Source organism: Artemia sp. Qi Xiang Cuo, chromosome 5, assembly GCF_049724085.1.
Source record: "Artemia sp. Qi Xiang Cuo chromosome 5, ASM4972408v1, whole genome shotgun sequence".
In the NCBI taxonomy this organism is placed as follows: Eukaryota; Metazoa; Arthropoda; class Branchiopoda; order Anostraca; family Artemiidae; genus Artemia; species Artemia sp. Qi Xiang Cuo.
Genome location: NC_142798.1, coordinates 21,188,518 through 21,214,950, shown reverse-complemented (window position 1 = coordinate 21,214,950; position 26,433 = coordinate 21,188,518). Strand labels below are relative to the sequence as shown.

Below are 26,433 nucleotides of genomic sequence, written 5' to 3'. Positions count from 1 at the left end.
TTACACAACCATATGCGTCTGTAACCAAATAAACCATATCGTTTACACCGTAAACCATAAAGTACCAAGGACACTAAAAATGAAATCTGATTCTTTAATGTGGTTAAGTGAAAACTTAAACAACCATATGCGTCTGTAACCAAATAAACCATATGGTTTACACCGTAAACCATAAAGTACCAAGGACACTAAAATGAAATCTGATTCTTTAATGTGGTTAAGTGAAAACTTACACAACCATATGCGTCTGTAACCAAATAAACCATATGGTTTACACCGTAAACCATAAAGTAACAATGACACTAAAAATGAAATATGATTCTTTAATTTTGTTAAGTGAAAACTTACACAACCATATGCGTCTGTAACCAAATAAACCATATGGTTTACACCGTAAACCATAAAGTACAAAGGACACTAAAAATGAAATCTGATTCTTTAATGTGGTTAAGTGAAAACATACACAACCATATGCGTCTGTAACCAAATAAACCATATGGTTTACACCGTAAACCATAAAGTAACAAGGACACTAAAAATGAAATCTGATTCTTTAATGTGGTTAAGTGAAAACTTACACAACCATATGTGTCTGTAACCAAATAAACCATATGGTTTACACCGTAAGCCATAAAGTACCAAGGACACTAAAAATTAAATCTGATTCTTTAATGTTGTTAAGTGAAAACATACACAACCATATGCGTCTGTAACCAAATAAACCATATGGTTTACACCGTAAACCATAAAGTACCAAGGACACTAAAAATGAAATCTGATTCTTTAATGTGGTTAAGTTGAAACTTACACAACCATATGCGTCTCTAACCAAATAAACCATATGGTTTACACCGTAAACCATAAAGTACCAAGGACACTAAAAATGAAATCTGATTCTTTAATGTGGTTAAGTGAAAACTTACACAACCATATGCGTCTGTACCCAAATAAACCATATGGTTTACGATGTAAACCATCGTAAATCATACGGTTTACGATGTTTTACGAAGTACCAAGGACACTAAATATGAAATCTGATTCCTTAATTTGGTTAAGTGACAACTTACACAACCATATGTGTCTGTAAGCAAATAAACCATATGGTTTACACCGTAAGCCATAAAGTACCAAGGACACTAAAAATGAAATCTGATTCCTTAATGTGGTTAAGTGAAAACATACACAACCATATGCGTCTGTAACCAAATAAACTATTTGGTTTACACCGTAAACCATAAAGTACCAAGGACACTAAAAATGAAATCTGATTCTTTAATTTGGTTAAGTGAAAACATACACAACCATATGTGTCTGTAAGCAAATAAACCATTTGGTTTACACCGTAAACCATAAAGTACCAAGGACACTAAAAATGAAATCTGATTCTTTAATGTGGTTAAGTGAAAACTTACACACCATATGCGTCTGTAACCAAATAAACCATATGGTTTACACCGTAAACCATAAAGTACCAAGGACACTAAAAATGAAATCTGATTCTTTAATTTGGTTAAGTGAAAACATACACAACCATATGTGTCTGTAAGCAAATAAACCATTTGGTTTACACCGTAAACCATAAAGTACCAAGGACACTAAAAATGAAATCTGATTCTTTAATGTGGTTAAGTGAAAACTTACACACCATATGCGTCTGTAACCAAATAAACCATATGGTTTACACCGTAAACCATAAAGTACCAAGGACACTAAAAATGAAATCTGATTCTTTAATTTGGTTAAGTGAAAACATACACAACCATATGTGTCTGTAAGCAAATAAACCATTTGGTTTACACCGTAAACCATAAAGTACCAAGGACACTAAAAATGAAATCTGATTCTTTAATGTGGTTTAGTGAAAACTTACACACCATATGTGTCTGTAACCAAATAAACCATATGGTTTACACCGTAAACCATAAAGTACCAAGGACACTAAAAATGAAATATGATTCTTTAATGTGGTTAAGTGAAAACTTACACAACCATATGCGTCTGTAACCAAATAAACCATATGGTTTACACCGTAAACCATAAAGTACAAAGGACACTAAAAATGAAATCTGATTCTGTACTGTTGTTAAGTGAAAACTTAAACAACCATATGCGTCTGTAACCAAATAAACCATATGGTTTACACCGTAAACCATAAAGTACCAAGGACACTAAAAATGAAATCTGATTCTTTAATGTGGTCAAGTGAAAACATACACAACCATATGCGTCTGTAACCAAATAAACCATATGGTTTACACCGTAAACCATAAAGTACCAATTACACTAAAAATGAAATCTGATTCTTTAATGTGGTTAAGTGAAAACTTACACAACCATATGCGTCTGTAACCAAATAAACCATATGGTTTACACCGTAAGCCATAAAGTACCAAGGACACTAAAAATGAAATCTGATTCTTTAATGTGGTTAAGTGAAAACATACACAACCATATGCGTCTATAACCAAGTAAACCATATGGTTTACACCGTAAACCATAAAGTACCAAGGACACTAAAAATGAAATCTGATTCTTTAATGTGGTTAAGTGAAAACTTACACACCATATGCGTCTGTAACCAAATAAACCATATGGTTTACACCGTAAACCATAAAGTACCAAGGACACTATAAAATGTAATCTGATTCTTTAAATTCGTTAAGTGGAAACTTACACAAACATGTTTGTCTTAAAAAATAAGGAAGACTTAGGAGCTAAATTTTCAATGCCAAAGAAGGTTGATGCAGATATGCAGTTCTGACACTTGGCTGGTGCCAACTTTAAAAAATGAACGTGCACGAAAAAGGAGCAGAAAATGAGCTAAAAATATACCACAACGTAGCTCTAGAACGTGTAACTTTCCTGATTGTGGCAAAAGACAGACACTGCCATTAATTAGCAATAAACTGAGTAAAAACAAAACCTTTTGACTCAATGATTAAACTTAGGGGGAGGAATTAAAATTCGGAATTAAAATTAAAAAATTAGTGGGAGGAAACCAAGGGGGAGGAATTAAAATTAGGTATAACCCTAGTATCGTGTTTCCAAATAGAAATTGAAAAGGAATATATGTATTATTGAACATCTAAAAATCTAAACTATGCATGAATATGTATATCAATAAAATTATTCAAGATTAAACACATGAAATTATTAGTTAATTGACTTACTTACTGGAAGATATAGTTGGAAAGATTAATTAGACTATCCTGTTTTGTTGTATTCGTCCCTTTAATTGTTTATTGACTTATCAATAGAATCCATTGTTCTTCTCATTTGAAAAACATCCCTTTTTTTACTTAATTTTGAAATATTCTCAATGGCCTGTATTTATTCAGTAGTAAACGGTTGTACCGCCCGATTGATTGTTGAAACACTTGACTATATGATCAACGTAAATTGAGTGGTGCAATCATTCAGTTCGGCTTTTTGTGTAAAAAAGAAAAGATACTGCATGTTTCAATCGCGATTCGGTCTGGCAATAAAGGAGAGAATTGAAGCAATAAGAAAGATGTTAATAGCTTAATAGCAAGCAAAATAAAGTCGTAGAAAATCCCGGTTTACCGAATGAATGGGTCAAAAACTGTTTTCATTTTGATGTCCTTGGTTCTTTAAAGATAATAACACAGTGGCAATGTCATTTTGTAATAGAGTGTGTTGGTTCTTTTATTTTTTCTCTTATTTTTTTTTCTGTCCTGTATGTAATAGTTGTTTTACGTCCTATAGATTTATATTTTCCTATATTTTTGTTAGAGCTCTATGTTTACATCTTATAGTTTATTATATTCGTTTTCGTTCGTATAAATAAAACCAAAGTTTTCTATGAATTAAAGAAGACTTTAATATCAGCGAGACGTCTCAATTTTGAATTGCGCCCGAAATTGATGGCGAGACAACCAACACAGGCAAACCTTAAATATTGAATCAAATCGAATATCAATCGATTTCAGATTCAGATTGTTTCTTATAGATAAAAATTAACATCAACCAACAGCGAAGGGTTTTAATTTCATTTTTTTGCTAATATTAATAATGATATTTGCTATTAAATTTTAATAATTTAATAATATCAATTCTGTTTTAAGTTTGAATTTTCGATTCAGTTTTACTTTTTTTAAAAATTTATTTCAAATTTTCAAAATCTAATTTTTGATTTTGATTTTAAATTAATAATTAAATTTAAATAATATCGCTTTGCTAATTTTAATGGTATCGATGAGACGGAGATTTGTTTCTGTGTACATCTTCATGATAAAATTTATGTATTCTAGGAAGCACAATGGGAAATACCAGATAAAAAGCCTCCTAAGGAATGGCCAGATGAAGGAAAAGTTGAATTTATTGATTATGAAGTTCGCTACAGGGAAGGTTTAGAGGTTGTGTTGAAAGGCATAAATTGCTCTATCAATGGAGGTGAAAAGGTAAGTACTACAAATTACAGATTTTAATAGAATAGTACGTAGCGTAGCCTGAATAAAGTAAATAATTCATTTGGCTTTAAGTTTTACTTAATAAATAAAAGTGAAAGAGAAAAATCGTAATTTCTGTTATGCGTTAAAAAGCCTAATAGAATCATATTTATTAGTTTTTGAGAAAAAAGAGTTCGACTTTGTTTTTCTGTGTAATTCCCAGAATTTCGACTACTACTGATATTTCGACTACTACTACTGATTTCGACTACTAGTGATTAATACTTCTACTGCTACTACTGCTTATAACCCGCGATAGCACCAACTCACATGAGGCTAACACAGCTGTGCTTGTTTCTCTTTCATCCTCATCTGTTCACTCTTTTCTACTTCTTATGATGTCTGTGTTTGCTTGAAATCCTTTCTTATGGCCGCTTCCTACCTTATTTGAGACATCGTTTTTTTTTGTTTGGGCCTAGGTGGAATACCAAAAAGTACATACTTCGGCAGGCTTTTGTCCATCATCTGTGATCTACCCATGTTCACCTTTCTCGTGAAGATGGGTAAATAGCAAGAATATGTGTCAGAATATGTATATCAAACTGACAATATACGGTTATTTAATTTTTTTTGAAGTGCAAATTATGTTCTGGTTTTGAGAAGACATAGGTGTTGTCAGCCCTACTCCTTTCAATATTTGCTTATTTTGAGTTTGACTAGGTTATCTATTGTAATTTCTGTTATTTTTGGGTTTAATTTATTTATTAATGGTGATTTTTTGTAGTTTTACACTTGGAAGATAAGAAAAATAAACTCGTTGGATTTGACGACGCTTACATCCGTAAAAACTTAAGCAATAAGAATTTGTTGGTTCCCAAAGCCAACTATCCTTTCAAAGGATAGCTAAACCTTCTTAACCTTCAAAGATAGACTGTGAAGTAAGACTGTGTTATGTATAGGGCTCATTGGCAACATTCTACCTGCATTTATGAGGCTGGATGCTTTTAATCCCTCACCCAGGTACATGTGGTATTGCACGACGCGAGATTAAATTCTCAAAATATAAAGATTATTTTTGAATCGCAGACGAAGGTTATATGTTCGTAAATCTTTATAGGTTAGTTAACTAACTCGCTTGCTAGTCTTTCATCTCAATAACTACAACTCTTTTTTAAAATGAAGCCTAATTTAAGGTACATAATTCGAACCTCTTTGTTTTTCTCCTTACCCTGTCAAATTCTACGCACACTCAGTATTTTGTTTCACTTTTATTGTAGCTAATACGAGCTGTAGGTAACTGATTTTTAGCTTTACCTGAGTTGTCGTTTTAGCTACTGTAGTTGTCGTCCTTTTAAAATTGTGGTTTTATTTGAGTTGTATCATCATTTGAGGGGTAACTAAGTTTTCGTAACATTAGAAATTGGGGCTCATATTATGTAATAAACTATCGGACTTTGATAGAATTGTGCTCATATAAAGGAACGTCAGATAAACCATAGCTATTCAAGGATGGAGGGGGGTATGTGATGAGGGTGTGTCTATTTTTAAATTTGCCTTTAAATAAATATTTAACGATTCAAAGCTTTGAAAGATCTAATATCCTCCACTCTATTACGCTGCTTCTTTGTCTAAATTGAATTACAAACATTAAAAATTCTGATAGAGGAGCAAATAAAAGAAAAAAGAAAAATAAAAGAACAACGAAGAATAATTTTACATTAGAATGAAACAAAATTACATCATAGGAAAGTAAAAAATGAGACACCTCGTATTAATATCAATACAATTTAAACACAGATGCAATTCAGAGGAAAATCCAGGATACGTTCTCTTCGCTTTTGAAATCTTAACAGAACTTACTCTCTTTTCACAGTAATATCTTAATAACTCTGTATTTCTTAGTAAAATAATAAGGGATAAACTTACAGTATCTGAAGAACTGTCTAAGGCTTATAAAGGCGTTATATGTGAAAGAAAATGAAAAATATAATGTGTAGTTTGCAAAAAAACAGCAAAATCAAAAATGAAAATCGTTTAAGGTAATATTTTCCATCTGAAACGAACGGTTCTTAACAAACCTGCAGCTCTAACTTATGCAACAACGAAAAAAAATATCGAAAATGATAGATTGTGCCACATATGTTTAATACAGAGGAGAACGGGCTTGTACAAGAATTATCTGAGTGATAGATCATATGAAAACAAAAGAAATGTAAAGAAAGTGGAGGAAGTATTAAAATATGAACTAAGGAGGTGTGAAGTGGAGGCTATGGATAAAATTGCAGTAAATCTGGAAGATGCAGCTAGACGGCATAATAGTAAAATATTACAAAGGTATATTAATTGAATGTCAGGCAGGGTTTTGGGAAAACTATAGTACAATTGATCAAATATTTTGTTTACAGGTTTTAGTTAGTAAATATACGAGGCATAGGAAAAATAGGTTATATACGGCGTTTTTGGACATTAGGGGAGCATTTGACGAAGTTTCAAGGGGTATGTTAAAAGGGATGTTGGTGAAATTAGGATTGCCAATTAGGTTAGTAGAAGTTATAGTGAAAATATATGAGGTGGTTAAAGTAGTAGTGAAGGTAGGTATTTCTTATTCTAGGCCAGTTTTAAGTAATGTAGGCCTTAAACAGGGATGCACTCTATCACCGCGTTTGTTTTCTCTTTTTATTAATGATATTGAGCAGTATTTTAGAAATAGATATTTCCCTGTGTTAAAATTAATGTCGCTGGAGCTGTTTTGTTTATTATTTGCAGATGACATAGTATTGCTTGCGAAATCGGCTCCGGATTTGCAAAAGATGTTAGAGATTTTGGATAGTTGTCTGGAGAGTAAAAAATTAGTTGTAAATATTGAAAAATCAGTTATATTAGTTTTTGGAAATGATGAAAGTGAAAAGAATAAGTTTTATTTTAAAGGGAAAGAGATGAATGAAGTTAAGGATTATATTTATTTGGGATGTAAGATCACAAGTTCAGGGAAATTGAGTGATCAGGTGCAAATAGCGAGTTGGAAGGGTCAGAAGGCTTCATGGGTGTTATTGAAGAGTCCCCTTAGGCATCTAGGACCGGCAAATATTAAGCTACAGAAGAGAATTTTTGAGACGAAGGTAGGCCCAGCATTGAGTTACGATGGGGAAGTTTGGGGTTTTGAAAAGGGGGAAAAAATAGAGAGAATTTATTTAGGACATTTCAGGAGACTTTTAGGGCTAAGCGGGAAATTTAATAATCTGGTGTTAAAGGGTGATCTAGGATTGGTTTCATTGAGGGTAAAAAGATTGGTTAGAATGATAGGATACTGGGAAAAGGTGATTGGTTTACAGAATAATAGGTTAGTAAACGCAGCTTATCTGGAGGTGTTGCAGGATAGAAGGAAATGTTCATGGGCTTCCCAGGTGAAATCAATCTTAAGTAGTTGTGGGTTATCAGGTGTTTGGAATGAAGATAAGGGGATAGGGCTGGAAGTAGGAAATGTAGCAAAACTAGTAAAGGGAGTGCTTGAAGATCAGAAGATTCAGAAATGGCAGTGTGAAGTCGCAGCCTCGGTGTCCCTCGGCATTTACCGGCAATGGAAGGAGGTCTGGGGATATGATAATTATTTTAAAGAGGGTTTAAATAGTGAAGAAATTAAGTGGTATATATCAGGGATGGGTAATTTTCTAGCACTTGGAGAAAGGAGGAAATATTTAGGGAGGGTAAGGGTAAAGGAGGGTCCTTACTCATGCCCTATGTGCGGAGAAAATGGGGAGGATCTGCTTCACTTCATGGCCCTTTGTCCCGAATTACAGGATCTAAGGAAAGATTTATTTTTTGTTAATGTGGAGACAAGTGAGTGGTTGGTTTCAGTAATGGGATCAAAAAATTATGGGACAATAAGAATGATAGCAAAGTATATAAAATTGGGTATGTCATATAGAGATAGATTTTTGTAAAAGGGGTGGGGTGAGTGTGAAAAGTATTGTTGTATGTGTGTAAGTTGTTTTCTTGTTTGTTATTTTTGTAGTCATGGCCCTTGATAGATGTAACATACATCTATCTATTTATGTTAGTTTAATGGTATCGTGTGCTTTATTATGTTTTTGTAATGTTTTGTAATTTTGCTTTGTTATTGTTATGTAGGCTACCATACTTTGCTATGAGTGTTATAATCATGTTATTATTTTGTGTGATTTTTCTTTTTTTGCCATGGCCCAAAGTGGCTTTTATTGCAATAAATATCTATTTATCTATCCATTGTACTGGCATGTTTATAAATTGAGAGGGAGTAGTCAATCCGGACTTGGCCCAATAAACATAGGAATGGGGCCACAATTAGTGATAAGGAAAGGCTTAAAGAGAGATGGGCGGAACATTTTGAAGATTTGCTAAACCGAGATAGAGTTGCAGGAAAAGATATAGAGGAAAATGAAAAAGTTTGTGATACCTTGGATGTGAAGGAAGATTTGTTTTGTGAGGAAGAATTAGCGACAGTACTAAAACTATTAAAGAATAATAAGGCTCCAGGTGCTGGTAGTGTGGTAAATGAGTTTCTTAAATATGGTGGCTCTGAGGTTAGAAATAAGTTACTGAAGATTATGAATATGATTTTTGAAATAGGGGAAGTACCAAACGATTATAGGAACACCTTACTTAAGCCACTTTATAAGAAAGGTGATAAGAATGAGTGTGGTAATTATCGAGGCATTATTCTGGTCTCTGTAGGTAGCAAATTAATTAGTAATATGATACTTTTTAGACTGAGAGATGCTGTTGACCAAGTTTTAAGAGAAGAATGGTGCGGTTTTAGAAATGGTAGAGGATGTGTCGACCAAATTTTCACTCTTAGGCTGATAATTGAGATGGGACTGAGTTATGAAACACTTTTGGTTCTCATTCTTATATATTATGAGCAAGCGTTCGATTCTATCGATAAAAAAGGTATAGCAAAGGTTTTATCCTGGTATGGTATACCAGACAAATGCACTAAAGTGATTAGTGCCATGTAAGAGAATAACACTGCTGCGGTTAAGGTAAAAAATGAGGTTAGCAGCTGGTTTTGTATTAAATCAGGAGTTAAGCAGAGTTGTGTTCTATCCCCCTTTATATGGATTATTTTGATGGATTTTGTCTTAAGGAGCACAGGAAAGGCAATGAGAGACCACGGAATCAAAGTCTCCTGGACTTAGATTATGCTGATGATTTAAGCATCCTAGATGAAAGTCTGAGCAAAATGAATGAGCTTTTAGAGGTTTTGCGAGATCAGGGTGCTAGAATAGGTTTGAAAATTAATGTTAAGACTAAGTCACTAAGGCTAGGAATAAGTGAAGATGAGAAGGGGATGTTGGGTAACGAAAAGACTTATCAGGTGGGGAGCTTCACTTACCTTGGTAGTATTATTAGTAAAGACGGTGGGAGAAGTAAATAGCCAAGGCTCAAGGTGTTTTTCCACGGTTAAAACAAGTTTGGAAGAGTAGGAAAATTAGTCTGCAAAACAAGATTAGAATGTTGGAAGCTACAGCAATGACATTGGTCAAATATGGCTCTGAAGCATGGACGCTCCGAAAAGAGGATGAAGGTTTGCTAGATGTTTTCCAGAGAAATTGCTTACGGATTATTCTGGCTACCCGGCTGACTGACCGTATTTCAAACAGTAGGCTTTACGAAATATATGCTCCAATACCGCTTTCTAGGGCTATAGTGAAAAAAATGTTGGGGTGGCTAGGGCACGTTGTGCGGATGAAGGATGACAGATTGCCGAAGATTGTCCTTTTCGGCCAACCGTCTAGGGCTAAACGGAAAGCAGATTGTGCTCTCTGGGGTAGGAGGATGTCATAAAGAAAGATTTAAAGGAAATGGGAACTTCCTGGGAGGTTGTAAAAAGAGAGGCTTTGAATAGATTGGGATGGAGGAGGAGCGTGCTTAGCTATGTTGGCCTCAGGTGGCTTGGTGCTACGGTGAGTTGTTAATAGTAGTAGTAGTAGTATATTATTGACCATAAAGCTAAAATTTGTCGACAGACTTTGCTATTTAAAGGCTGTAGTTAGGTAATTTATTCTCTTGTGGCAATATAAAGATGATTTCATTTTCAGGTTGGAATTGTTGGGCGTACCGGTGCTGGAAAATCATCGCTTACTCTTGGATTGTTTCGAATTATTGAGCCAGCTAAGGGCACTATCAAGATTGATGGACTGGATATTACCAGAATGGGTCTCCATTCCCTAAGATCCCGACTCACTATCATACCTCAAGTAAAATCCCATTTTTCTTCTTTCTTTTTTTTACAATGCTTTTGATTTTAGCCTGGTTTTAACTATTATGTCCTTTTACTCTCTCTCTCTCTCTCTCTCTCTCTCTCTCTCTCTCTCTCTCTCTCTCTCTCTCTCTCTCTCTCTCTCTCTCTCACTCTTTCTTTCCCTCTCCCTCTCTGCTTCTCTTTCTCTCTCTACCCCTCCTTTCCTCTTTTGTTTTTCTTATTTTTGTCTTTCTCTCCCTCCCTCTCCATTTTCTCTCTCCTGTGTTTACTTTCTCTGTACCTTCCTCTCTTTCCTTCTCTTTCTCCACTCTCTCCCCTTTTTATGTCTCTCACTGAAGTGCATGGTAGCATTAACAAAGGGAGTCTTTGTTATCACTCAGAAGATGTAGAATGAACAGATGCACTGGCTGACACGAATGCTTGATAGACTCTTGTCGATTATTGGTAAACATCAACTTTGAAAAATGTTGGAAGACATTTTCAGCTATTATTGTAAGAATATTACAAAATTCTCTTTTGCAGAAAGAGGGTCTAATACGCAATAAATTAGAATCTAACCCTCCCCCCCCCTGAAAAATGTTCTTGTTTTGAATTGATGACAGGATTTTTATTTCAGGATCCTGTTTTGTTTTCTGGAACCTTGAGAATGAATCTAGATCCATTCAAACAGCACACTGATGAAGATATTTGGCGCGCTTTAGAGCTTGCACATTTGAAGACTTTTGCTCTTACACTTTCTGCTGGCCTACAACATGAGGTGTCGGAAGGAGGGGAAAATCTTAGGTAAAGTTTGGTTCTACTTCTACTACTAACAACTCATCGCAGCACCTGAGGCCAACACAGCTACTCACGCTCCTCTTTCATCTCAATCTATTCAGAGCCTCCCTCTTTACACCCTCCCAGGAAGTTTCCATTTTACTTAAATCTGTCCTTACGACATCCTCACACCTCAACCGAGGACGAACTGCTTTCCGTTTAAACTTAGACGGTTGGCCGAAAAGCTCAGTAGAATAGTTATATATAATGAGTAGGCTTACTATTGGAGTGACTTTTTTATGCAAATGCTTTGAGAACGGTGAGTGGCTTTAATTCACGAAAATTGGGCGTGTGTGTGTATTTTTTTCTAAAATCTTTCAGGGAGAGCAATGTTGTTGATTTTCAAAGAGAATGCCCAAGAAAGGCATCTTCAATGAAAATACCTAAAAAGAAGGCATTTTGCAATATCTAGGGGGGGGGGGGCAGAAAAAACTTGGGGTTCATACCCTCCCCCCACTCCCCCAAAAAATAACGCTACTGAGAATGCTTATATTGAGCCTTGCTTCTTCTTTTTGTCATGACATTCATAATTTACAGATTTTATTGAGAATTCCGATTATAGAAAGGGATTCGCGAAAAGGGTGAGAATATAGAATGAATCTATTATATAGAATACTCAACTCGTTGTTTCTAAGACTGTTACCCGCCTTTTTTTTTTTTTACTCTTATCCTTTGATAATTACTTTCAAGCTTTTTAACCGAATTGTAATCTTCACGATAATCTGAATAAAATTCACATGATGAAATTTTTAGTAAACCACGCTAAATTGTGGGCAACTGGTCAGCAGTCTCTTTACGTTATGCAAAGAATATTTTTCAAACTATATACAACTGTTAACACTGGAAAGCTTGGCTAATAGAAGTGTTCATTTAAATTTTAAATTAAATTGATGGTATAGCATATAATTATTCGTTTTAGTCTTTTTTCTTTCCTATAATCTGGATTTGGCCTGTGATTTTTTTTTGCTTGATATATTGACAAATAAAAAACGCTGTTCTTAATATGTATTGTTCCAATCAAAGCACAAATGACGCTGGCCTTTTAAAGGGTTTGAGTGGGCTTTATCCCCGCTTTTTCTGATAAGAATTTAATAGTGTTTTTTTGTTGTTGGTGAAGATACACTATTCGAATTCCTGAAAATAAAAACAAAGGGTGAGTGTCATTGACCCTTTCCTGAAAACAAACCATTTCGGGAATAGTTTATGAAAAATACACTATTCGAATTCCTGAAAACAAAAACAAAGGGTGAGTGTCATTGACCCTTTCCTGAAAACAAAAACCGTGTTTGGGAATAGTGTATGAAAAATACACTATTCGAATTCCTGAAAACATAAACAAAGGGTGAGTGTCATTCACCCTTTCCTGAAAACAAAAACCATTTCGGGAATAGTGTATGAAAAATGCACTATTCGAATTCCTGAAAACAAAAACAAAGGGTGAGTGTCATTCACCCTTTCCTGAAAACAAAAACCGTTTTCGGGAATAGTGTATGAAAAATACACTATTCGAATTCCTGAAAACAAAAACAAAGGGTGAGTGTCATTCACCCTTTCCTGAAAACAAAAACCGTTTCGGGAATAGTGTATGAAAAATACAATATTCGAATTCCTGAAAACAAAAACAAAGGGTGGGTGTCATTCACCCTTTCCTGAAAACAAAAACCTTTTCCGGGAATAGTGTATGAAAAATACACTATTCGAATTCCTGAAAACAAAACAAAGGGTGAGTGTCATTCACCCTTTCCTGAAAACAAAAACCGTTTCGGGAATAGCGTATGAAAAATACACTATTCGAAATCCTGAAAACAAAAACCAAGGGTGGGTGTTATTCACCCTTTCCTGAAAACAAAAACAAAGGGTGTGTGTCATTCACCCTTTCCTGAAAACAAAAACCGTTTCGGGAATAGTGTATGAAAAATACAATGTTCGAATTCCTGAAAACAAAAACAAAGGGTGAGTGTCATTCACCCTTTCCTGAAAACAAAAACCGTTTCGGGAATAGTGTATGAAAAATACACTATTCGAATTCCTGAAAACAAAAACAAAGGGTGAGTGTCATTCACCCTTTCCTGAAAACAAAAACCGTTTCGGGAATAGTGTATGAAAAATACAATATTCGAATTCCTGAAAACAAAAACAAAGGGTGAGTGTCATTCACCCTTTCCTGAAAACAAAAACCGTTTCGGGAATAGTGTATGAAAAGTACAATATTCGAATTCCTGAAAACAAAAACAAAGGGTGAGTGTCATTCACCCGTTCCTGAAAACAAAAACAGTTTCGGGAATAGTGTATGAAAAATACACTCTTCGAATTCCTGAAAACAAAAACAAAGGGTGAGTGTCATTCACCCTTTCCTGAAAACAAAAATCGTTTCGGAAATAGTGTATGAAAAATACACTATTCGAATTCCTGAAAACAAAAACAAAGGGTGGGTGTCATTCACCCTTTCCTGAAAACAAAAACAGTTTTCGGGAATAGTGTATGAAAAATACACTATTCGAATTCCTGAAAACAAAAACAAAGGGTTAGACTATTCGAATTCCTGAAAACAAAAACAAAGGGTGAGTGTCATTCACCCTTTCCTGAAAACAAAAACCTTTTCGGGAATAGTGTATGAAAAATACACTATTCGAATTCCTGAAAACAAAAACAAAGGGTGAGTGTCATTCACCCTTTCCTGAAAACAAAAACCATTTTCGGGAATAGTGTATGAAAAATACACTATTCGAATTCCTGAAAACAAAAACAAAGGGTGAGTGTCATTCACCCTTTCCTGAAAACAAAAACCGTTTTGGGAATAGTTTATGAAAAATACACTATTCGAATTCCTGAAAACAAACACAAAGGGTGAGTGTCATTCACCCTTTCCTGAAAACAGAAACCGTTTTGGGGAATAGTGTATGAGAAATACACTTCGAATTCCTGAAAACAAGAACAAAGGGTGGGTGTCATTCACCCTTTCCTAAAAACAAAAACAGTTCGGGAATAGTGAAAAATACACTATTCGAATTCCTGAAAACAAAAATAAAGGGTGAGCGTCATTCACCCTTTCCTGAAAACAAAAACCGTTTTCGGGAATAGTGTATGAAAAATACACTATTCGAATTCCTGAAAACAAAAACAAAGGGTGAGTGTCATTGACCCTTTCCTGAAAACAAAAACCGTTTTTGGGAATAGTGTATGAAAATACACTATTCGAATTCCTGAAAACAAAAACAAAGGGTGAGTGTCATTCACCCTTTCCTGAAAACAAAAACCGTTTTCGGGAATAGTGTATGAAAAATACACGATTCGAATTCCTGAAAACAAAAACAAAGGGTGAGTGTCATTCACCCTTTCCTGAAAAAAAAACCGTTTCGGGAATACTGTATGAAAAATAAGCTATTCGAGTTCCTGAAAACAAAAACAAAGGGTGAATTTCATTCACCCTTTCCTGGAAACAAAAACTGTTTCGGGAATAGTGTATGAAAAATACACTATTCGAATTCCTGAAAACAAAAACAAAGGGTGAGTGTCATTCACCCTTTCCTGAAAACAAAAACCGTTTTGGGAATAGTGTATGAAAAATACACTATTCGAATTCCTGAAAACAAAAACAAAGGGTGAGTGTCATTCACCCTTTCCTGAAAACAGAAACCGTTTTGGGGAATAGTGTATGAAAAATACACTATTCGAATTCCTGAAAACAAGAACAAAGGGTGGGTGTCATTCACCCTTTCCTGAAAACAAAAACAGTTTCGGGAATAGTGTATGAAAAATACACTATTCGAATTCCGGAAAACAAAAATAAAGGGTGAGCGTCATTCACCCTTTCCTGAAAACAAAAACTGTTTCGGGAATAGTGTATGAAAAATACACTATTCGAGTTTCTGAAAACAAAAACAAAGGGTGAGTGTCATTGACCCTTTCCTGAAAACAAAAACCGTTTTTGGGAATAGTGTATGAAAATACACGATTCGAATTCCTGAAAACAAAAACAAAGGGTGAGTGTCATTCACCCTTTCCTGAAAACAAAAACCGTTTCGGGAATAGTGTATGAAAAATACACTATTCGAATTCCTGAAAACAAAAACAAAGGGTGAGTGTCATTCACCCTTTCCTGAAAACAAAAACCGTTTTCGGGAATAGTGTATGAAAAATACACTATTCAAATTCCTGAAAACAAAAACAAAGGGTGTGTCATTCACCCTTTCCTGAAAACAAAAACCGTTTCGGGAATACTGTGTGAAAAATATACTATTCGATTTCCTGAAAACAAAAACAAAGGTCGAGTGTCATTCACCCTTTCCTGAAAACAAAAACCGTTTTCGGGAATAGTGTATGAAAAATACACTATTCGAATTCCTGAAAACAAAAACAAAGGGTGAGTGTCATTCACCCTTTCCTGAAAACAAAAACTGTTTCGGGAATAGTGTATGAAAAATACACTATTCGAATTCCTGAAAACAAAAACAAAGGGTGAGTGTCATTCACCCTTTCCTGAAAAACAAAAACCGTTTTGGGAATAGTGTATGAAAAATACACTATTCGAATTCCTGAAAACAAGAACAAAGGGTGTGTGTCATTCACCCTTTCCTGAAAACAAAAACAGTTTCGGGAATAGTGTATGAAAAATAAACTATTCGAGTTCCTGAAAACAAAAACAAAGGGTGAGTTTCATTCACCCTTTCCTGAAAACAAAAACTGTTTCGGGAATAGTGTATGAAAAATACACTATTCGAATTCCTGAAAAAAAACAAAAACAAAGGGTGAGCGTCATTCACCCTTTCCTGAAAACAAAAACCGTTTTCGGGAAGAGTGTATGAAAAATACACTATTCGAATTCCTGAAAACAAAAACAAAGGGTGAGTGTCATTCACCCTTTCCTGGAAACAAAAACTTTTTCGGGAATAGTGTATGAAAATGCACTATTCGAATTACTGAAAACAAAAACAAAGGGTGAGTGTCATTCACCCTTTCCTGAAAACAAAAACCGTTTTCGGGAATAGTGTATGAAAAATACACGATTCAAATTCCTGAAAACAAAAACAATGGGTGAGTGTCATTCACGCTTTCCTGAAAACAAAAACCGTTTCGGAAATCGTGTATGAAAAATACACTATTCGAATGTTCCCAATGATATTCCCAATACACTATTCGATATTCCCAATGACAGACCCCCAAAAGCATAGCTATTGGGCCTTTCAACTATGCTGAATCAAATATTATCCTAAAATTTTGATTGCATGTCTCTGGGGAAAAAAGGGCATGGGAGGAGGGCTAGTTACCCTCCAGTATTTTGTCACTGAAAAGGGGTGCTAGCAGTTTTGACTTAGGTCCGAATGAGGCTTTTCCGATCTTATAGCAGCATTGGTTCGATACGATCATTATTTTCGATGCATAAAAAAACGCATCAGTGATCTTTCTTCTTGTAAAAGATACAAAATTCCATGTTTCTGACTCTGTAAGCTCAGTCAGAGTCGACCCAGCTTTAAATGGGTACCTGGAGAAATCTGGGGAGGGTAAGGATGTATGAAAGCACAGGATGATTGGCCCCCAATCCCCCATTGCACTTCCTGGCTGAAAGACCAAGAAATGGAGATCAGCACTGCCGGTAGGGATTGTAAAGTCCAATGCCGTATTCTTTTCCCTTTTTACAAAAAGCCAATCCTGTTGATGTATAATTTTTTTTTCGAAAATCCATTTTTTCGGTCAAGAGTTTCGGTTACTATTGGGCCGAATTACACCTTTTCTTCGATTCTATGTTCGACTGCCATCTGAAGTACTTACATTTTAAATTTGGGGACTTGTATATGAAATATTATCTGAATAGTAAGGCTTCGTTGATGCAGAGTGGTAATAACTCGGATCCACCTACATTGAAGGAGAGCTTCATCACCGTTGTACTATGACAACTGTTTAGTAGAAATTAAGCCCTGAGTTAGGATTGTATTACAAACTTGACTCGCACAATTACAAACTTTAGCCACATGAGTAAGTTACGAAAATTCCGTGGCGTTTGCAAAAAGAGTCGTTTCTGAAAATGAGTTAAGCATATTGTTCGAAAGAGTTCGAAGAGATCTATGGATTTGTCTATTCAAAATAGACTCACCTTCAATCGTGACCGAATTACACATTTTCCAAGGGGGCGTAAGTCCAAATTCGTGAAAAAGTATTATGCCAAAAGGGCCTTAGTTAAATTTTTTCTAGACGACGAGTCCGTTTTTTTCGAGAATAGTGCTGGGGAACTGTTTTATTGGATCCTTTGCCATCACATGTCCTGCCCATGACCCACCAAAATATTGCCATGCCCCAGGGCCTGCACCCCACTTTGGGAATCATGGCATTGAAAGAACTAAGAGGAATCGTTTCGAAGAAAACCGAGTTTGGTGTAGTTCAGCCACCCCATTCAACCCCGGAGAGACAAGCTCACAATAGGTCTAATGAATTCTATTTGGAATATATCAATAACCACATTAGCTTTTTCCCTGTTTCTGAGTCCGATTATACGAGGGCTCATACCTCCAGAAAGTATCTGTCTGTAAATTTGAATATTGCGAAAATATTTGACCTGTATAAGGCAAAGAGTGAAGAGATGAGTAGAAAAAGTTTATCTATCACTCAATGTTTTACGATATTCAAATATGGGATTTGAATATATTGCCAAATATGGCAATATTAAATATGGGAGCCAAAGATTCGTATGGACTTGACTAAAGCATAAAAATGAAAATTGGTTCAGATCCTGATCCTGGTTCGTTCCTACAATTCTTCATACAATACAACCAATACAACTTCAAAACAACCCTGCATTCCTTCATACAATACAACCAATACAACTTCAATACAACCCTACAATCCTTCATACAATACAACCAATACAACTTCAATACAAACCTACAATCCTTCATACAATACAACCAATACAACTTCAATAAAACCCTACAATCCTTCATACAATACAACCCATCCAACTTCAATACAACCCTACAATCCTTCATACAATACAGCCAATACAACTTCAATACAAACCTACAATCCTTCATACAATACAACCAATACAACTTCAATACAACCCTACAATCCTTCATACAATACAACCAATACAACTTCAATACAAACCTACAATCCTTCATACAATACAGCCAATACAACTTCAATACAAACCTACAATCCTTCATACAATACAACCAATACAACTTCAATACAACCCTACAATCCTTCATACAATACAACCAATACAACTTCAATACAACCCAACAATCCTTCATACAATACAACCAATAAAACTTCAAAACAAACCTACAATCCTTCATACAATACAACCAATACAACTTCAATACAACCCTACAATCCTTCATACAATACAACCAATACAACTTCAATACAAACCTACAATCCTTCATACAATACAACCAATACAACTTCAATACAAACCTACAATCCTTCATACAATACAACCAATACAACTTCAATACAACCCTGCAATCCTTCATACAATACAACCAATACAACTTCAATAAAACCCCACAATCCTTCATACAATACAACCAATACAACTTCAATAAAACCCAACAATCCTTCGTACAATACAACCAATACAACTTCAATACAACCCTAGAATCCTTCATACAATACAGCCACTACAACTTCAATACAAACCTACAATCCTTCATACAATACAACCAATACAACTTCAATACAAACCTACAATCCTTCATACAATACAACCAATACAACTTCAATACAACCCTGCATTCCTTCATACAATACAACCAATACAACTTCAATACAACCCCTACAATCCTTCATACAATACAACCAATACAACTTCAATACAAACCTACAATCCTTCATACAATACAAACCAATACAACTTCAATACAAACCTACAATCCTTCATACAATACAACCAATACAACTTCAATACAAACCTACAATCCTTCATACAATAACTACAACCAATACAACTTCAATACAAACCCTGCAATCCTTCATACAATACAACCAATACAACTTCAATACAAACCTACAATCCTTCATACAATACAACCAATACAACTTCAATACAACCCTGCAATCCTTCATACAATACAACCAATACAACTTCAATAAAACCCCACAATCCTTCGTACAATACAACCAATAGAACTTCAATACAACCCTACGAATCCTTCATACAATACAACCAATACAACTTCAATACAAACCTACAATCCTTCATACAATACAACCAATACAACTTCAATACAAACCTACAATCCTTCATACAATACAACCAATACAACTTCAATACAACCCTGCATTCCTTCATACAATACAACCAATACAACTTCAATACAAACCTACAATCCTTCATACAATACAGCCAATACAACTTCAATACAACCCAACAATCCTTCATACAATACAACCAAAACAACTTCAATACAAACCTGCAATCCTTCATACAATACAGCCAATACAACTTCAATACAAACCTACAATCCTTCATACAATACAACCAATACAACTTCAAAACAACCCTGCATTCCTTCATACAATACAACCAATACAACTTCAATACAACCCTACAATCCTTCATACAATACAACCAATACAACTTCAATACAACCCTGCAATCCTTCATACAATACAACCAATACAACTTCAATACAAACCTACAATCCTTCATACAATACAACCAATACAACTTCAAAACAACCCTGCATTCCTTCATACAATACAACCAATACAACTTCAATACAACCCTACAATCCTTCATACAATACAACCAATACAACTTCAATACAAACCTACAATCCTTCATACAATACAACCAATACAACTTCAATACAACCCTACAATCCTTCATACAATACAACCAATACAACTTCAATACAAACCTACAATCCTTCAAACAATACAGCCAATACAACTTCAATACAAACCTACAATCCAGCATACAAAAAAACCAATACAACTTCAATACAAACCTACAATCCTTCATACAATACAACCAATACAACTTCAATACAACCCTGCAATCCTTCATACAATACAACCAATACAACTTCAATAAAACCCCACAATCCTTCGTACAATACAACCAATAGAACTTCAATACAACCCTACAATCCTTCATACAATACAACCAATACAACTTCAATACAAACCTACAATCCTTCATACAATACAACCAATACAACTTCAATACAAACCTACAATCCTTCATACAATACAACCAATACAACTTCAATACAAACCTACAATCCTTCATACAATACAACCAATACAACTTCAATAAAACCCCACAATCCTTCTTACAATACAACCAATAGAACTTCAATACAACCCTAGAATCCTTCATACAATACAGCCAATACAACATCAATACAAACCTACAATCCTTCATACAATACAACCAATACAACTTCAATACAAACCTACAATCCTTCATACAATACAACCAATACAACTTCAAAACAACCCTGCATTCCTTCATACAATACAACCAATACAACTTCAATACAACCCTACAATCCTTCATACAATACAACCAATACAACTGCAATACAAACCTACAATCCTTCATACAATACAACCAATACAACTTCAATACAAACCTGCAATCCTTCATACAATAAAACCAATACAACTTCAATACAACCCTGCAATCCTTCAAACAATACAACCAATACAACTTCAATACAAACCTACAATCCTTCATACAATACAACCAATACAACTTCAATACAACCCTGCATTCCTTCATACAATACAACCAATACAACTTCAATACAAACCTACAATCCTTCATACAATACAACCAATACAACTTCAATACAAACCTACAATCCTTCATACAATACAACCAATACAACTTCAATACAACCCTGCATTCCTTCATACAATACAACCAATACAACTTCAATACAAACCTACAATACTTCATACAATACAACCAATACAACTTCAATACAACCCTACAATCCTTCATACAATACAACCAATACAACTTCAATACAAACCTACAATCCTTCATACAATACAACCAATACAACTTCAATACAAACCTGCATTCCTTCATACAATACAACCAATACAACTTCAATACAACCCTACAATCCTTCATACAATACAACCAATACAACTTCAATAAAACCCCACAATCCTTCGTACAATACAACCAATAGAACTTCAATACAACCCTAGAATCCTTCACCTCTCTTCTTCTTTTCATCGAAGGAGAGGATTTTATTTGGTTTTACAGAAACCTGATATATCTGATAAGGTGCTTCACGAGTACATTCCAGACGATGTTTCTTAAGAACGAATGTTCATCCTTTCATTGATTTTGATTATTTTGTATATTGCATTGATTATTTTTTAAGTGAACAAATTAAAGTCTCAAAAGATTTAAGTTCATTTCGCGAATTGGAAAAGTTGAAATTTTGATATTGCTGTTTCGCAAAAAGGGCATAAGCCCCTTATCTTCTAAGCAACAGAGAATTATGTGATTTGGACGTTTCCAGTGAATTTTGATCGAAAAGTTAATTCGGAATCAGTCTTTACAGTTTCTTAAATTCTAATTTGCGAGAAAGATTTTTTTCATTGTTTTTTCTCTCCTGTAAAATACCCTTTGTGTAAAACGCCATGAATTATGTGCACAATCGGGATGTTGGATTGAAAAATTGACTCAAGAAGTCTGTCTTTAGTCACGCAGGTTAATGATGAGAAATCTTCAACCAACAGGTCAAATTAGTATTTCCTAGCCCGACCTTGCTAATCCTAAAATTACATAAATGCGTCAAGTATTTTCCTGCATACCCGGAAGTCAGGTTCCTGGCCATAACAAATGTATGAACCTTCCTATCCACCAAAAATCACACAATAACCCTATGAAAGAGAACCCTATGAAACCTACAACCCATAGAACTCTATGAAATAGAAAAATATGAAACATGAGACTTGTTAGATAATAGAGATGATGACGATGAGGGGTTTTCTTTTTATTAACTGATGCTTGTTAAAAAGATAGATATTATTTATTTTTTGTGACTCTATTTTCGAGAAAAGGACATGTTGTTTGAAATTGATTAAGCAACCAATAAATTGACTAATGAATGAATAAGCTAGTTAATTAATATTTTGCAATTTTCTGGAGTTAATTAGTTAATATCGAATTAACAAAACACAGGAGACATGCACGCGGAGGAAGGGTAGATCCCCTTAAACCCCATTATTTTTACAATTTATCCCATATGTGCTTTTATATTTTGCTTGTTTTAAAGAATGTCCCCCCCCCTTACTCTCAAATTCGTGCACTCAACTACTAAAGTTTTATGTTTTGAATTTTAGACATAGATTTATTTAGACATATACTCCAGCACAAGGCTAATAATAAAATACATAAAAAAATTACACATATATAATAAATCACTATGAACTAGTTTAAATGACCATTTTGGTAACAATAGTTGCCAACATTGTACTAAACTGCCAATTTTTTTTCAATCTGTCTTCCATATACCCGGTAACCTGTCCACCATAGCCGTGAAAAACATTGTATAAGATGAAAGCTATTATCCAGCTCTAAAATATTGTGTAGTCGAAAGAGAGATTTCCAAATATTTCGAAAAACAGGCGCCCAAAATTACTCCTTAAGAGACGCATACAATCGAAATTCCTGAGATTGAGAACCCTTATTCAGAGAGTTACAGTTCGTTACATTGCAATTCAAAGACATCCACATTATGGCATGGTAGCACTGACTTCACCTTCTTCTCTTTTTTATTACTAACGTGTACAGTTTAATAGATTAGAGGCTATTTAGATAAGCAATTTCTTGTCCAAGTGCTTTTTATAACCACAAACTGGTATTTCTGGGACAAAGTGCCATACAACAGCAAAACGGTAATTCCAATGTCATTATGTTTTTTATCAGGAGTTATTCTGGATAGTCTACTCCTCAATCTGGACGGTTTTTTCTTGATCTAATACACGCCAGATTGTGATGGCATCAGGGACGGATCAAGGTAGAGGTCCCCTTCTTGGCTTCGGTGCAGTTTAGTTTTTTGGAGATTCTATGTAATTTTGTGGGATTTTATCCATCGAATAATACTAGTGCAGACACCTCGTAATGGCACTACTGTTATTTAATATTTACATGTCTATATCACGTGGATAGTGCGTACTATGAACTCTAGCTATCATTATCCTGATGGGTTGTAAGGCGATATTTGTATAGTATAAAGGAATATGTATTCTTCTTCTTCTAGTGTTGGACAACGACAACTGGTTTGTCTTGCTCGTGCATTATTGCGGAAAACAAAAGTTCTTATACTTGATGAGGCAACAGCTGCTGTTGACTTGGAAACAGATGACTTGATTCAGGCAACCATAAGAAAGGAGTTTAGTGAGTGTACAGTAATCACCATTGCGCATAGATTGAATACCATCATGGATAGCACCAGGTAAATCATACCAATTAATATCTAATTTCTAATGAAGTTTATATTGATAGTGAAAATTAATTGGAACGGCGGTAGGGAAATGATTATGCTTGTGTGTATACCCCATTCTCTTTTCGGTAATCTATTACTAGACAAGATCACTGCTCTAGTAATAGAACAGTAAAGAGAATAGTCAATGAGAATAAAGAGAGTAAAGAGAATAAAGAGTCTAGTAATAGAACAGTAAAGTGATCACTAGATCACTGTTCTGTGGTAGTACTGAATAAACAAATTGAAGTAAAAGGAATAACTGCATCAGGAGTATACGTCTTTTTTATTTTAAAGGCGGGTGATAGGAAAGATGAGGGAAAAAATTAACCCTCCCCTCTACCGTACGTCTTTCCCCATAGACTACTATGTAGAATCTTATTAAAAGGCTGTCATTTGTGAGTGACTTACTGAAGTACCGAGTCAACCTTACTTTTTTATTATTATTCTTTTAGTTTTTACATTATTATTTATTATCACTTTTTACTTATTTATTATTATTTATTATATTTATTATTACTTTTTACTTATATTATTTTATTATTATTTTACTTTATTTTACTTACTATTTTATTATTATTATTTTACTTTTTACTTTATTATTTATTATAACTTTTTACTTATTTATTATTTATTACATTTATTAGTATTTATTATTACTTTTTACTTATATTATTTTATTATTATTTTACTTTATTTTACTTAATTTTTTTATTATTATTATTTTCGTGGACGGTTTTTCTTTTCGCGTGACATAAACAAGTATGTAAAGACGGGGATTGGAGCCTGTGTATTTAGCCAAAATATAATGATTTTTTGCTTTTTTGACGAAACGATTTTCTCCATGCAGTTTCCATACTTAGGCATTTTTCCGGAGCCATTAACCTTCCCCCTCCCCTGTAAATTCCTGCTTGTGTGTCTCATGTGACATCAATGTATTTTGGAGTGGTTCTTTCTAGCTCTCTTTCCTTTCTGCCATTCTTTGTTGCACTATCTAGTATGTGCTTAGAAACCTCATCAAAGCATTAGGTACCACGTCCAACCCCTACAGAGGTTGAAAATTAAGATTTTATACGGGCCTTTGCAACAGCCTTTAAAAACCGGTTACAGGGTGCTTCAAATGCAAAGTAGGGCTTCAAGTAATCGTTTTCTTTGAAACTCATTTTTATTTTATTTAGTTTTCAAAATGTCACGAAACCGACCAAAAACCGATGTCACAAAAACCGACCAATAATTACTTCTAATTCGGATATTACCCACGGAAATGAGATATATTTATCATTAAACCGAAGATTTTATCACTTGAAGGTCATTTTAACATGAGGTACCTTAAGGTATCGTCACCATAAACAATCTGTAGGCTGTTCTAAAAACTTTTAGTTTGATCCTTTTTAGTCTTTTTTGCTGAAAGTTTTTTGGCCTAGCTCTTTCAGGAGTCCTTGGCTAATAGATTGCTTGGGCAGAGGAAGAGAGAGAAAGAGATGCGGATTTTATTTTTCAGATTACTCTTTTCTTAGGCTTTCAGATCTTCAGAAAGTGAGTCAGTTTTTAAAGTTATTGAAATATGCCATAAGAATCTTTAATGGAGTATTTTTTTTGCAGGGTTATGGTATTAGACAAAGGTCAAATAATAGAATTTGATTCTCCATCAGTCCTTCTAGCCGACAAATCTTCCACTTTCTATGGTATGGCCAAAGACGCAAATCTGGTACAATGAAGTTAAAACAAATATACTATAGAAATTTTATCAAACTTTTATGACTAGTGATTAATTGATATATGTTTCATTTTTCTTAAATATAGTTCACTTTTGTAAATTATCTTTGCGAGCTTTAGTTTGATATTATAATTCTCTTTACTAAAGGGTATGCTTAATTTTTTTGAAGCTTACGTAAAGACGGAACTCTTCGTGACATCTGCATCGTATTACAAGGTTCAACCCGCATGGTGTTGAGGCGTTTTTCAAGATGAAAGGAAGATGGCCTGAAAACCTCGGATTTGAACCACAAAAATACGTGCAAAAATACGGGAATTTGTATTTTCTGGAATTATGGCCCCGTCGAGCTATAATTGATGTTTTGTGGCCCAAGGTGACAGAAACGTTACTTTGCCGTGGTACGATTTGTTTTAATGCTTTCAAAATTAATATTTGCTAAGATTTGGCGAAAACTTAACTGATCTATTCATGTAATCATTAGGCTAATGATATATGAATAAACATGGGGCTCACTGCAGCATTCACGTCATACTTTAGGGAAGTTTTTTTTTTATAGAAAACAAAAAAATCTCCTCTATAGGCTTTAGAGCGGAAAAATCGCTTAGCCCTGTTAAACACAAAATTGCTAAAAAAAAAAAAAAAAAAAAAAAACAACAACAAAACACGTTGCTTTGATTGTCAAGAAGGGGGCTTTAAATCTTCTGCTTTGGATCTAAAACCACAAAATTCTGATTGACTAGCTTATTGTTTGCAGTCTGTGCATCTTGACTTTTGAGGCAAACATTGATG

General features: G+C 34.5%; 1 protein-coding gene across 6 annotated transcripts in view; it reads left to right on the top strand.

Annotated features, from left to right (window-relative positions):
- The window catches only part of MRP (Multidrug-Resistance like Protein 1), a 175,237-nt gene extending 149,493 nt beyond the window's left edge, over positions 1–25,744 (top strand). For all 6 annotated transcript variants that reach the window (XM_089089429.1, XM_089089428.1, XM_089089427.1 and 3 more), the window contains exons 26-30: positions 4,272–4,421; positions 10,487–10,645; positions 11,267–11,433; positions 23,706–23,900; positions 25,530–25,744. In XM_089089429.1, coding sequence (XP_088945555.1) covers positions 4,272–4,421; positions 10,487–10,645; positions 11,267–11,433; positions 23,706–23,900; positions 25,530–25,644 — 786 coding nt within the window. In that variant the 3' untranslated portion in view covers positions 25,645–25,744. The remainder of the gene's footprint in view (positions 1–4,271; positions 4,422–10,486; positions 10,646–11,266; positions 11,434–23,705; positions 23,901–25,529) is intronic.
- The last annotated feature ends 689 nt before the right edge of the window (positions 25,745–26,433 follow it).